Source organism: Falco naumanni, chromosome 6 (assembly GCF_017639655.2).
Source record: "Falco naumanni isolate bFalNau1 chromosome 6, bFalNau1.pat, whole genome shotgun sequence".
NCBI lineage: Eukaryota > Metazoa > Chordata > Aves > Falconiformes > Falconidae > Falco > Falco naumanni.
Window position 1 is genome coordinate 82,294,256 of NC_054059.1, and position 13,112 is coordinate 82,307,367.

Consider the following 13,112-nt stretch of genomic DNA (forward strand, 5'->3'; position numbering starts at 1 on the left):
GAAGGAAAGAACACGAAACTCTCATGGGAAGCTGAAGAGAGAGGCTGACAAGAGAAAGTGGCCAATTACTTGTGACAGCAAAAACAAAGATAGCATCCTATGTCTAGGCACACGTTCAGGTAGTATTGGATGTGTCTGGTATCTTCAAGACCAGATGGTTTTCTAGAATTTTAGCCAAAAAGAAAGGTCAATGCTGAGGTATCAAAGTGAAGAGCAGTGGCTTGTATCATGCAGGAGATTGAAGAATAAGATTAAATGGTCTTTTCTGGCCTTAAATTTTAAAAGTATATGAATCAAGGCTTAGACCTACACGTTAGTTAAGGCAACAACCCATCGTTAATGATGCATCTCTGGTGCTACATCAATTTATAAACATTCATAAACTTAATTGTTTAAAATTAAAATCTGTCATAGTCTGAACTTCTTTAGAAACATTGACTTTACCCAGTACCTGACAGTTTCAAGGCAGACTTCCAGGAACTGTGTTCCTGGTTTAAAGCATCATGGACATCTCTGCACTACAGATTCATGAGCACCAACAGATTCATACTCTCGAGTCCAGCTAGTACTTGGGCATAGCTCTGCCAGGGAAACTTGTTTCAGCATGGTTAGTCATATTTCAGTCAATGGAGAACTTGCTCCCTATCTTAATAGGTAGATCAAGTGATCAAATCTCACTGCACTTAAATCAGTATCTGCTGATACTGTGTTTGATACTTACCTATTGTTAGCTTCTGCTGGAAAGAGTAAGGCAGACTGAGTCACCATCAAGGTATCAATAGGCAAGCCAAGGCCTTTCTGGAGGTCTCCAGTCTGATGAGTGTTGATAATTGTTCTGGCCAAAGTCTTTAAGATGTCATTTGTTGACTCATTTCTTGGATGGCCTGGTGGGTCACCAAATTCAATGATCAGCACTCTTGATGGACCAGCTGCATCAGATGGCTGCAGAGCTCGGGTGCTCACTGGTCCTCTCCCCATTTTCTCTGAGCCATACCTGCTGTGAAAGGCTGTGCAAAATGCCATGTTAGGGCAGTGATATTTCTTTTTGCTAGCATTGGCCGAAATCACTTTCAACATGTTTTCACCTCCCAGCACATGATATACTGCTCTGACTTGGTCATGACCAATCCTCAAGAAATCAGCTAATCGACGTATTATACGTGCCTCAACCTCTTCCCCAACAGCCTCAGTTACAGTGAAAGCTACAAGAAGGGAAAGGTCAGCAACTATTTCAACAGGTTCCTTCTCATGGAGCATAACATAGAGAAGATTGTCCTCAAAGCTAAAGTAATTGGTTCCTGCCCCTTCGTTCGTTGAAAAAGAAGATGGGGTTGGAGAGACATATTTCCCTTGAATGAAAACACGAAGGCTGAGTGGTTCATTGTAAAATATAGCTAGGGGAAGTCTGGTTGCATTTCGGCCACTGAGGAGGTAGAGTCTGAAAGTCAGAGGGGCTACGTCTGGGAAGCAAACTGTAGTGAGTTTGGTGGATGGCAACACAGAAAAGAAAGTAGAATGATGCTCTTCAGGATTACACAGTGTGTGTGGAGTCACATCACTGAAGGTGTCCATAAAGCTGTCAGTCATTACTACCACTGGAAACAGCCTCTGGCTGCTCATACTGGGGTCCAAGTTTTCTAGGATGACAAGTGCATGATCTGCCTGTTTGCAGAAGTAGCCTTGTACTGAGGGCTTGAAGATGCACATGCTGTCATCTCTGTAAATTCCTAGAAAAGAACAGAAGGACATAGGGGGAAAAAAAAAAAAAAAAGAAAAAAGTAAATTAATTGTTTCAGACATCATCTCAGGATTTTATAGTATGGCTGGTTATTTTCCCATTCAGTGCTCCAAGTCATTTTTGCTGGTACTAAAATTTTACATTCTTAAGAAAAGCCTGGACACTAAGGGATACTAAAGAAGTAGAAACCACAACTACCTCAGCATGTCCTTGAGCTGAAAACTAGCCGAAGACTGCTAATAATGAAAGAGAAACATCACATACACTTACCTTATTCTTTCTAGATAACAAATTATGGTCACTGTTGAAAGAGCAGGCTCTCTAGATGGACCTTTGGTCTGACCCAGCACTATGTCCCTATGTCCTTGTGTCTTCTACATTTCTCTGGTCCTAAGCCTGAAGCAGGGTAACAAATCAGGGCACGACTGCAGGTCTTTGGAAAGGTAATTTAACTCTACTGGAAGGCATCTCATCCCACTCACAGGGATTGTATTGCAAACAAATAAAAAGGAAAGGACCAGAACATCATTAATCTACTCCTGTGGTCAACCATCTGACTGACTTTCAGACCTAGAAGAAAGCACCAGATTCAGACACCTACAAATAACTGGGACCCTTACATGTGCTTCAGGTGTCCCATTGCAGTCAGTGGAGATCTGGAGTTTAAATTTTTTGCCCACAGTCAGGCATCTAGTATCACATGGGATGCCCTGAGTTATCTTATACATGTGACAGGATATAAGAAGACCTGTGTCCCTCAAGGGTGCAGCTGGAGGTCTGGTGGGACACCCCACAGCACCTGAAATTACACTAGATGCACATTTATGGTAACGGAAACACCTTTAATTCCTCAGCCATCAATACAGACAAAGCAGTTTAGAAAGTGACAAAGTTCACCCTAAAATACTCCTGTTTTTTCAGCTGGATCATCCTTGAACTTTAATGACCAGAGGTAGGATCCTGTGACTTAAACACAAGTACATAATGTCACCTGGAGTTCTTTGGGTACCTACATCATCTATAGATATGGCATATAATCCACAGGAGTGCAAAAGTCACTGTAGATAACACTTGAATTATTCCTTCACTGAATATAACAGGAGCTAAGACACTTCCGTGTATGTCAGGATCTGCCACCAAATCCCATCCCAAGTGTTTGTGGAGACAAGTCAAGAGGATCCTGTTACAGACACTCTACACTGAAGAGATGCAATCCATACAGTCTTCTGAGTTAGGGTACGCTCCATCTGACCAAATATAGGTCTCTGCTTTAAGATGAGAGAAATTGTGCCCCAGGCTGTAATGATGAGATCATTACTGATTTTATATAAAGAGAGAATAAAAGTAAATGAGTTCAGATACAGGCACCAAAACCATAAACATTTCTGCCTGGAGCATCTTAGGAAAAGATGCGTGTTTATGTTTTTCTTTCCTCTCTTCAAAATAAAATCAGAGGAGGAATTTTCTGCCGTAGCCAGCTGTAATCCTCCTTCCCTCACCAAGCCTGATCCTTCCCCAGTCAGCTGTGCTCACGAACATGTTAGGCAAAGCATGGCCGATGTCTAAACGATCCCTGCACTCCTCATTCAGCAGCTTCGGGGACATGTGTGCAGAACAGCAGTGCATGGTGCTAATGGTAAAAAGAAAGGGACAGCAACATCCTTGAGGGTCACAAACTTTTTGATAACTAAAAGGCCATTCTCCTTATCAAGGAAGCATGGTGTGAAACTCGCTGCTGGAAAGAAATAGCAGATTCCTGAAAAAGAAATAAACTATGAGAAATTATCTTGGGCTCTGCTTATAGTTCCCCCTCAATGCCTGGATCCTGTGGACGCTTACCTACTATTTATTTCAAGGGGATTCCTCATGTGCAGACTATGGTCTGTGAGCATTTCCCGGAATGAGCTCTCACTCCGCACATCGCCAAGGAGAGCAATGAAATTACATAAATGTCAGGCTCTGTTCGGGGGGGACAGCCAAGTGAGACAGGATCTGTGCAAAAACCCCTACTTTTAGACACCAGTTTACCATTTTCTTTCCCTTTTTCTTGCTTTTTCATATTTTTTTGGTGGGTTTTTTTTTTTCTTCTTTTGGTTTAGTTTGTCGTGTTGGTTTTTTTTTGTTGTTGTTTTTTTTTTTGTTGCTTTATCAGTGTCAGTATTTTGCTATCAGCATGTGCTAGGGGCAAAGGGAGAGAGCGAGGCAACTGCGTTCAGAAGCAGAAGTGGAAACACTGCACACGGAGATGTTCAGCATTGTCCTGGGGCGCGAGGAGGATGCACCCTGCGGCAGGCAGCCAGCCCACGAAGGCTGACAGATCTCATTGTCTGCTCTCCCGGAAACATCCCATCTCTCCCTGCTGATATTTCTCTTGTCTACAAATGGGGTTTGCTGATGTTTTGTGATTTCCCAGGACTTTCCTTTGCCCTGCCTGCCTTGCAAACTGGGTTTGCTGGGTTTCCTGCGCACACACACGTGCACATGGACACACACGCATCGTTGCTTGTCTCCTTCCAAATGGCCTTATCTGCCAGTCACAATTTCTGCAGCCTGCAATTTCGATCACTTTTAAATGAAACCCATGCTGGCCTTAGTAATCATAATGTCATTTACAATTTACCACAAAACACGTTTATTCAGTTAGTAGCACATTGGAGAAAGAGAACTCCATATGAACTCGTCACTGAAGCCCTAATCTGATTATTTCCTCATGAAAATCCAAGCAGGGGTGCTTGTAAGAGGGGTCTGAGAGGAGAAGGAAAAAGTGAGTCCTGGCCACAGCTGACTCTCATAATCAATGAGAATAGATAAGTGACACGGCGTGTCAGGGCCAGCAGCTAATCTGCCCCGGGGCTTTCCTCTAAAAAAGGCCAGAGTGGACAGGACTTAATAAATACTGAGTGACCACTGAATATTGAGCTGACATGTGCTATTTACATTGGCAATGAACAATAACAGTGATAAATTCCAGAAGCATCCCCCCGCAATGGGTGAAATTAGATTAAACAGGTCCTATTTGTGTGTGCGTGCGTGTGTGTGTGTGCATTTGCACATACACGTGTGTGAGAGGGGGGAAAAAAGGGGGGGACAGGGAGAAAGACACACTTGGCATACATGAGTTAACCGAGGACCCTACCAATGGGTGGGAAAGAAGGAGAAGATGTTCATATCTGTAGCGCTGTGTGCACGGGTGAGGCTGAACGTCACACCAGGAGCTGCATGCACCCCAGCAGAAGAAGAGGGCACATGGGCGGTAGGTACATGCACGGGCACATGCTTTGTGTATGTCCTACTCAGTGCAAGAAAGGGAGAGAAATAACACGTGGGGACTGTGTGTTCACCCTCTGCAGCTATTTCCTCAGCGTCAGAGAGCAGACTTTGCTTTCTGCAGCTTCCCCTATCATCAAGTGAAGTTTATTATTTAATTATATACATGCACACGCACACACACATAGACACACAAACATATATATCTATATGAGATTTTAGCACTCAGGTTGCTTCTAGGGCTCCCAACAAATATTAACTTTGTGTCAATATTTGTCCTTCCTGTCGTGAAATGAGGATTTTCCACCTCATTTCACATTTGAAAAGAAAAATGCGCCGAGGGGGTCCTCTTTGCTTAGGAAAAAAACCACCACCAACAACAACATCTCATATCTTTTATTTAGAAAAATGGAGCAGGAGGGAAGGAGGGAAGAGTATTTTTAAAATAGATGTTTTGACTTAAAGGCACACAGAGTCCTTTGCAAGTCTCCTGCCTTTTCCCTAGTTCCCCAACGCCAAATAAATAAAATAAAATAAAATAAATTCTACATTTAAAATTGAATGAAATACATCAACATTAATGATTTTCCCCTTCAGGTTAACACCACCATTTCCTTCAATAATTTTTACCCATTTCATGATAGATTTCACAATTCATGGTACAAGGAAAAATATAGTCTTTTTTTGACAAAAACAAAAGGCAATGTCAGTTTTTTATCAAAATAAAATAAATCTCCCACAATTTTCTTTCCATCCAACTGGATTTGCCAGTCAGTTATTTCTAATTTAACTACAATTATAATTACAAAAATATAAAAGCGTGTAGAGGAGGAAGGGGGAGGGGAGATGAATGGGACATTGTTTAGAAATTGCAATTCATTGGCCTTGGGCTGGCCAGCACATATCTTTGCTGAGGGGAAAATATTCATCAGCATTAACTGTTCCTTTTGACCTGCTGACACTCAAATGTGAAATAAATAAATAAATAAAAATTAAAAATAGGGGCCCAGCAATAGGAGCTCAGAAATCTAGCAAAGGTAAATTATTCTGAGGTCACTTGTTTTTTCTATATAGAAGGTTTTCTATGTTTCTTGAGTTCAGATGCTCCCCATAAATAATTTCAGCCTCACTTCTCCTCATCCCTGGCACAGGATCCTCATGCCTGCACACTCATCCTTCGAAAGCAATGACTCTACAGACACTAATCTTGCAAATCTTTCAGTGGGTAAGTGAAAACAAGCCCATCAACTTTAGCGGATAATGAAACAAGGCATTCCCCATCGTTTTCAGAAATCCCACCAACTGCAAACTAAGGCTATCAGTTGGGTTTAGCAGTGTTCCCAGAGAGGATTAACACACAGATATGCAATGTCAAGTAACTTATTTGTGGTGGGTTTCTCACAAGATGTGTGTTGGGAACACATGCATAGGAATGCATGGTGGCACGTGTGCTTACTCATGTACTTCCGTACATATGTACGTGTGTGAGATACACACACAAAAATATATACTGAGAGCAGGGACTGTGTACATAAAAATGGAATGACTGCTTTAGGCTGTTAAGTCTTTCTGTTAAAGAAAATTATTTTAGAAGGAAATTAGTCTCATAACATCACACTGTGTGGGATTTTTGCTCTCCTGTTTATCGTTCCTCCATAAAAACTTTGAACCCCCTGGCCAATTTCAGTCACATTTGTGGATTCAAAGACACTATGTTCCTACAAGTCGTGTAAAAGTAGGTGCCCAAGGAGAGAAAAGACTGTTATTAGTGTGTCCACTGAAGTAAAGTCTGTAGTATAAGCTCATTCCTATTATGCATCACGGGATCTGCATTGGCCCTTCCCTTTCACATACAAATCTGGAGAAAAACAGACATAGTAATGAAAAATTTGTTCTTGCATTTCTTGTTTGCATGCATTGATACGGCCACACACATTGCTAGTATTTATTCGCTGTGAATTCAAATATTATTCACATCTTTCATATGGTTATATATTTTTATGTTAGCACTAACCCATCAGAGCTCCCCTATGCCTAAGAGGTAAGGCACATATGTTAGAGACAATAGTATATCTTTCAACATTACGAACAAAAATGTTGAGGTTTTCCAGTTCCCAGAGTCTATAGTAACAACTCATTCTTGAGCTTAAAGCATAAGTGCACAAGTACAGTCTTAACAAGGGAGACCAGAAACCCACTGAGGCCAGGATGCTCTCCAACAGTGATCAAAAAGAGTCATCTAGAAAGAGTATGGGAACGAAGCACAAACCTATATATATTGCAATATTCACCCAAAATGTTCTTCAAGTTTTCAGTGATTTAGAGGTCAGGAACGTCTTGAGTCACAGAGATCATCTGTGGTCTTTGAGAGAAAATAGCAAACCTGTCTCACAAAGCTGCAAAAAGCCAGGGAGGAGAATAACCTAGCCAGGGGGAAGTATCTTGAGCCCTCTCAAAGGAGGTAGGTCAGTAAATCTGAAGCACCCTTTAGTGTGATGTCCCAGCCCAGGCCTTGTGTCATGCTTGAATTAAGGGATGTTACTTATGGTGCCACAGAACTTCTCAGATGCCCTGCTGTCACTGCAAGGTGACCACATCTGGAAATACCTTGACTGTCTCTGCCCAGAAGACTAGGCTGGAACCAAGTTGCTATGGCACTGCATGCATCAAAACTAATAAAATAATCAGTGCCAAGGCCAGTTCCTTGTCCTTGAGGGCAGCTGGCATGGCATACCCATAGTATTAAAGTCATTGACCCTCCAAAAGGTGGTGGCCACCTCCAAACTGCCCTTTCAGACTGGCTCCTGGCTTGTGTTAATTTCTGGAAGTGGCCAGGAACTGTCTTGAATGCTGCTGGGTTGCTTGGGATCAAACTGGGTTTGGAGTAGTTGATGTAGCAGGAGTAACTGGGAAGCTCCAGTGTCCCCACCTCAGTGCTGCTTGACTCCACTGAGGTAGACATCAGGCCCATTCCTGCTTTTGTCAGCACTGGCCCAGAGCAATTTGTCCATCATTTTGTTAATCTTAATCAGAAAGACGCAATTCGGGAGGATTTTTGTCTGCATCAGCATTAGGGAACTTTAGTCATTTTGACCATCCTGACAATACAAAGTTCCTTATAAAGCTTATTTCGGGAGTAACTCCAATATGGTGACAAAAGAAGCATTACTCAACATGATATTGTGCATGGAGACAAAAAGGATTAAACAGCATAATTGATCTATGGTTCATAATTCTGTGAATTTTCAGAGAGTCAGCAGAAGTGCAGTAAATTAAGCACCCTTAAACTGTAACCCTGATTGAAGGAGAACGCAGGAGTCATTACCTTAAACCCTACTGTAATGCAATCAAAAGTGTGGCATGGGGCTGTGGTGACCAGGACAGGACCAACCCTCATAGGACAACATGGGAGAGATACTTCGGGTCAACGTAGCCTTCCTGACAGCTACCAATACACAGCTAAGGGGTGGGAAAAATGGCTTTTTGTACTGCAGCTTGCAAAATAAGATGCAGGACCCTGACTGGAGCTTCCAGATGCTCTCATGAAACAGTTAATACCAAGTATTCCCACAAACCTCTTGAAGTCACTAACCGTCATTCAAAGAACCAATAGCTGAGTGTGAGAGGGACCCTGTCTCCCAGGAAACACAATTAAAAGAGAAAAACACAAAGAGAAACATCTTTTGGTCCAAATTATATCACCTTTGAAAAAAAGTGCTGTTCTGCAAGTACCAATTTGTTTCTCATGTCACTGCTAAAGCCTTTCCCATTATGTTTCTCCCTAAGGATAATCCTGGTTTCATTTAGGTGTATTTAAAGCCCAGAAGGATTTTTGTCTCCTCCTGACAGGCAGTCCTGTTGACTAAAGCTTTAGCCAAACTGATACCCAGGGCTCAGCATCCAGGCGAGGGGCAGTGGACAGCAGAGCCTTTGCCAATGCAATTCCAGCCACCATCTCTCTGGCCAAGGAATGATAAAACTACCACTGCCACCCGAAAGAAGAACAGCAATTTCATCAAATGCCAGACCTAAAAATGAATGTGGCCGTGCCATGCACTGCTCTGAGCTGTGGATATAATGAGTTTTGAATGGGAAGTCCCGGACACAATAAATCTGTGCCATATGTGACCATTTCCTGTGTCAGTTCCTTTCTCATAACCAGTGGAGGTTTCACCCTCCCCCTCACTTTCCCTTTCATGACCCCACACCAGGGCTCTGAAATCTTTCAGGGTTGCTTATGGGCCCCAGGCCTTTCCACAGCAGTTGCATAAATAAATGAGTTTGACAGCAAACATCATAACGGTTAGCAGTAATTTGTGCTCCACACAAGTGCTTGTGCTGCTCACTGGAGAAATGGGAGAGGAAAGAGCTTGTTTTGTTACCACAAACAAAAGTATGTTCTCTGACAAGTGATGAAAGAATTAGTCAAATAAACTTGAACTCTATTAAGACCATCGTTGCCAGGTTTTGTTATGGACGGGAAGGTTCTCAGCTTCTCTTTCCTTCCTTGGCCTGCAGTCACTGCAAAGACAAATCATCCTTTTCTTCTGCAAAAATAAAGTAAGGGGATAAAATGAACTGCCTCGAAATAAAATTTGCAGGGAACTCCACTTTACTATTATTATTATCATTTCTTCCCAATGAGAACAGTTCTTTGGTCCTGGGAACAGACTCATAAAGAGACCAAACAATTTTCCATTAAAAGTGGACCAGAAGGAAAATGCCAAATACCTGCAGATTTTGGAAGTAGTTGTGTTAGAATTAAGCTTAAAAATGAGACTTTAAAGCTTAATGAGACATTAAGCTTAAAAAGAAGACATAAGTGAAGGAGAGGGCAGAACAAAGTTCAGGATTCGCCATAAAATATTTTCCCTTTTTTTTTTTTGTTAATTAACAAATCAAAAAAATTGACTAAATAGCAAAATTCTAGTATGTTTTCAGCTTTACTGGAGAACTTATAAAATTTTTGGACCATGTAAAATTTTTCTGTAAAGCTGTATTACTGAAAAGCCTTTTTTCCACCAGATATGCCATTTAAACAAACGTATTTCAAATATCCCAAGTTCAGCCCAGAAAGACTGCAAACATTTCAATTAGTATATTAAAGGGTATTATTAGTTTATAGAAGCTTCATAAAAATTATTAGGAAAGAAGGTTGTTTTCCCATGTTCAATGCAGAGAGAACTCAATAAGGTATCTTAACCAGGGACATTTAAATTAGAAATTAGAAAAACATCTTTCCACTAAAAAAGAAAAAAGTTAATAGCAAGGCTTTTAAACCAACTGAATAGGAACCTGGTGGATCTAACACAACTGAAGAAGTTTTTTAGCAGGTTATATTAATTTATTTTGGGAGTGTTCTAATTATAGGTATCACTTTGGAGCAAATGGATGGGTGAAGTGGCTTCTTGAGCTCTCTGCCCATCCTGCCCAATGCCTCCGGTATCATTTTTATCAGCAGCCTTGCCTTCATTTTCATTCTTCCTTTCTTTCTTTGCCCAAGTAAGTTATAAAACCTGTTAAAATCTTATTTGTGCCTGCCTTGGTTGAAGGTACAGTCATAGAGCCTGTGCTCATGACAGAAAGGTTCGCAAGCACAAGAGTCCCTGTGACATTATTAGGGTGATTTTCAGCAATATTAGTCCTGTATGGGCTATGGAGTTGAATCTTAAAGCAGAAGGATTCTATTACAGGTACAGACAGCTATATTATACCATGACATATTTATGACAATGAACAGTAATGGGAGGTAAGTATTTTAAGCCTTAGAAGACAAAATTAATCTGAAAGCATAGCGCAGAATCTGAACACCTATGAAAACATATTGAAGAGCTAAAATTTGAGATACAAAGGCTAGAGTCATTATCTGAGCACACAGAATGGCATTCATCACATTAATTTTAGCTGCCTAAATGTTAAGCATCTAGTCTAAGCTAATTGTCTAGTCTAAGCTGTTCATCTAGACAATAATCATTAGAGAGAGAGAGGAGAGAGACTTTTAGAGGGTCATTCATTCCGGCTTTCCTTTGGATGGATTGTGTCACTTCTGGAGGTATCTGTCTCTACTGGCTATGTGGGAAACCTAGACAGCCTTGGTCTGAAGGCCTGAATTTGGACAGCTGAAGTTAGGTGAAATGAGCTCAACTCTTAATGATGTAGCTAACGAGGCTTGCGGGACACCTAGGGTAATAGGTGTTCTGAAATAAGTGGGAAATGATAGCTCTGTACATCCCTCTAAAGCAACCATCTTCTCCAGTTATGAACAAGAGAAAAGACAGAAAGAAGAGAGATTAAGCCACTGCCATGTTAATCTAGAAAATAAGTAAGAAAGTTCCTCTACTCCTGGCAGATCTAAGCAGGCTGCCAACAAATTTTTGAGAAAGGCCCTGAAAAAGATTAAACTCTGCATTTGGCTTTGATAGCTACGATGGTGAAGCCGCTGGATCCAGATGCTTCCACCTGTACCTGGTACAGTCACACTGCAGCCCATGCTCTGAGCAGTACAGCTCACGTAGGAAACAGAGAGGGCACTGGGCAAAACACCTTGGAAAGCACAGAAACAGAGAACTTCTCACACGAGACATCTAAGCAAATGCAAAGAGAGCCTAAGAAACTAACCCCTAACCTCTGGAACCAACACAGCTGCTGGGATAGAAGGAGGCTGATTTCAAACACCACTTACAAGAAAATCAAAAGTGACTGTAAGCATAGTCCAAAAATGCAATGCCTATGCTAAATCTTAGGGAAAAATAGGCCAGAAGAGATCTCCTGGTGGCATTCATTTCATCCCTTTGCTCAGAGCAAGGCTAAATACAAAGTCAGATCAGGTTTCTGAGGGCTTTATCATAAATCATAGTATATCTACATTTTAGGGGTTTATATGTTTACTAGGGTAAAACTCCCAAATTAGAGTAAGTCCAAAGAAGCTGCTAGAGTTGAAAATTATTTGAAGATCTGTGACCTTAGTGACACTTTCATACATAACTTTACACACTTGCAAGGTTGTTTGAAGAAGCTTTGAGGCTTACTTTTATAAATAGTTGTTACACTCATTTGTGCTTGTTTCAGGTAGTCCAAAGCCTTGTCCTATCAAAGTCTTCTGGACAGCTCCAACAGGGAAAGAGGAGATTCGGAGCTGGAGCATCTCTTATACTTTACCAATGTTCTTCATCTTCATGTAAACCTGAATGAACTTGGAGTCACAGTGATCCAGGTTGTATGGAATGGTGCTCATGGAGAAAAAAAAAAACACCCTTACATTGGTGGACCACTGCAAACACCCACCCAGTCCTGACTGTCCTGCTCTAACTAGTAGGCATTACTCCCTTTGCATTTTATTCCAGACTTACTAGTGAGCCGTTTGAAATTTCAGACAGCCCTTGGAGTTATTTTGGCCAGGGAGTATATTTAAAACTCATTGTGCCTAATGTTGTCTTTCTACAATTGAGAAGTAATCAGGAAAGACGTGAAAATAAATAGACAAGTGAGAGGCAAAATGAAATATGAAGTGGCTAGAAAGGAGTCTGCTCTCTAATGTATTTTTTCAGCTTATTATTGTAAAAGCCCAGAGCAAAAGAATAGCTTTGAAGAGTCTTTTGTTAATAGTGGAAAGGTTGTCTTTTTATTTTTCTTAACTTTTTATTTATTAACCATGCTGCACAGGGTACTGCCATAAATGATGGCTGGGTTTCAGGTTACGGGGACTTTAGTCTGAAAACATCCCAGCCCGCAACGGGAAACAGAAAAGAGAAGTAACAGCCCATCATACGGTGCTTGAAGGGACTAAAACCGAAGGCCATTTGTTCTCTGCTTTTCCCTCTAGTTTCTGGTGGTTGAGCTTGCAAAGGTTTGGGTGCCTCTGCTTGGATGGTTACAACACATCCCCAGCAGCCCACTTCCTCAGGTGGTCTGTTTGATAACAGCTTGATGCTTAGGCCAGTATAAAACAGCTGATGTTTTAACCTTATCTGAGAATAAAATTATAAAAGCTTCATTCCTACAAGAGGCAATCCTCCAAACTGCTGGGGGGGGGAAAAAAATGTTATTGAGGGTGCTTACCTTATGCTCAAGCCCTAAAACATGACAGAAAATAGCATTATTTGAGAAT

The 13,112-nt window shown here is 41.3% G+C and overlaps 1 protein-coding gene across 4 annotated transcripts in view; it reads right to left on the bottom strand.

The window, feature by feature from the left end:
• PKHD1 (PKHD1 ciliary IPT domain containing fibrocystin/polyductin) overlaps positions 1-13,112 on the bottom strand; it is a 275,282-nt gene that overhangs the window by 29,517 nt on the left and 232,653 nt on the right. For 3 of the 4 annotated variants that reach the window (XM_040598035.1, XM_040598036.1, XM_040598034.1), the window contains one exon: positions 722-1,727. In XM_040598035.1, coding sequence (XP_040453969.1) covers positions 722-1,727 — 1,006 coding nt within the window. Of the gene's footprint in view, positions 1-721; positions 1,728-5,386; positions 9,553-13,112 lie in introns of those variants that run through there. The other variant, XM_040598037.1, reaches the window with a different exon arrangement.